This window comes from Austrofundulus limnaeus, unplaced genomic scaffold, assembly GCF_001266775.1.
Source record: "Austrofundulus limnaeus strain Quisiro unplaced genomic scaffold, Austrofundulus_limnaeus-1.0 Scaffold281, whole genome shotgun sequence".
NCBI classification, from domain to species: domain Eukaryota; kingdom Metazoa; phylum Chordata; class Actinopteri; order Cyprinodontiformes; family Rivulidae; genus Austrofundulus; species Austrofundulus limnaeus.
In genome coordinates, this window is record NW_013952683.1 from 183,407 (window position 1) to 184,032 (window position 626).

Below are 626 nucleotides of genomic sequence, written 5' to 3' on the forward strand. Positions count from 1 at the left end.
CCTCCTCTAAAAAAACCAACAAAGACGTCTTGGCACGCTACGCGTTTTAATTTGGAGGGAGTTCCTGCATTTCTCAGGACCCGCGGACCACCCGCACCTGACGCACAACCATCTTCTGTAAAACATTTGAGCACCAACTAAGTTCAGCTTTCTGCGGGGCTTTTGTGGGAGCAAAACTCCAAATCTGCCCCCACCGTTGTTTCGCTCTGGTTTGACTAAAGCAAAGAGAATAAACCGGATACAATTAASCTAAAACCCATTAACCCAGGAACTAAAAGAAGGAGGATATATAAAAGAGACAACAGAGAGGGGTTTAGCGTAGTTACCTTTCCTCCGATCCAAGGAGCTTCTCGGCTGGATGAAAACAAGCAGGTCAGTCTTCTCTCACCTGTACACACCTGAGCACAGAGGGCGGAGGAGGAAGTGCCAGACTGCTGCATGGTTTCCTCAGGTAAAGACTTCCCTCCTGCACAGCCAGAGGCTGCAGGTGATCACTAAATATCTGGAAGTTGTGAAATGTTGGAGGGGGGGTGCAGAATGACATTTTCTGAAAAAATATAATAAACACATTAAAAATAAATAAATAAGTAAGTAAATAAACAAATAAATAAATAAACTGTAAAACT

The 626-nt window shown here is 43.7% G+C and overlaps 1 protein-coding gene across 1 annotated transcript in view; it reads left to right on the forward strand.

Annotated features, from left to right (window-relative positions):
- Positions 1-377: 377 nt before the first annotated feature.
- Positions 378-626, forward strand: part of zgc:153993 (apoptosis regulator BAX) — a gene marked incomplete at its 3' end in the record, with an annotated part of 41,437 nt that continues 41,188 nt past the window's right edge. Inside the window, 1 exon segment of the mRNA XM_014021198.1 lies at positions 378-451. Coding sequence (XP_013876652.1) covers positions 439-451 — 13 coding nt within the window. The 5' untranslated portion in view covers positions 378-438.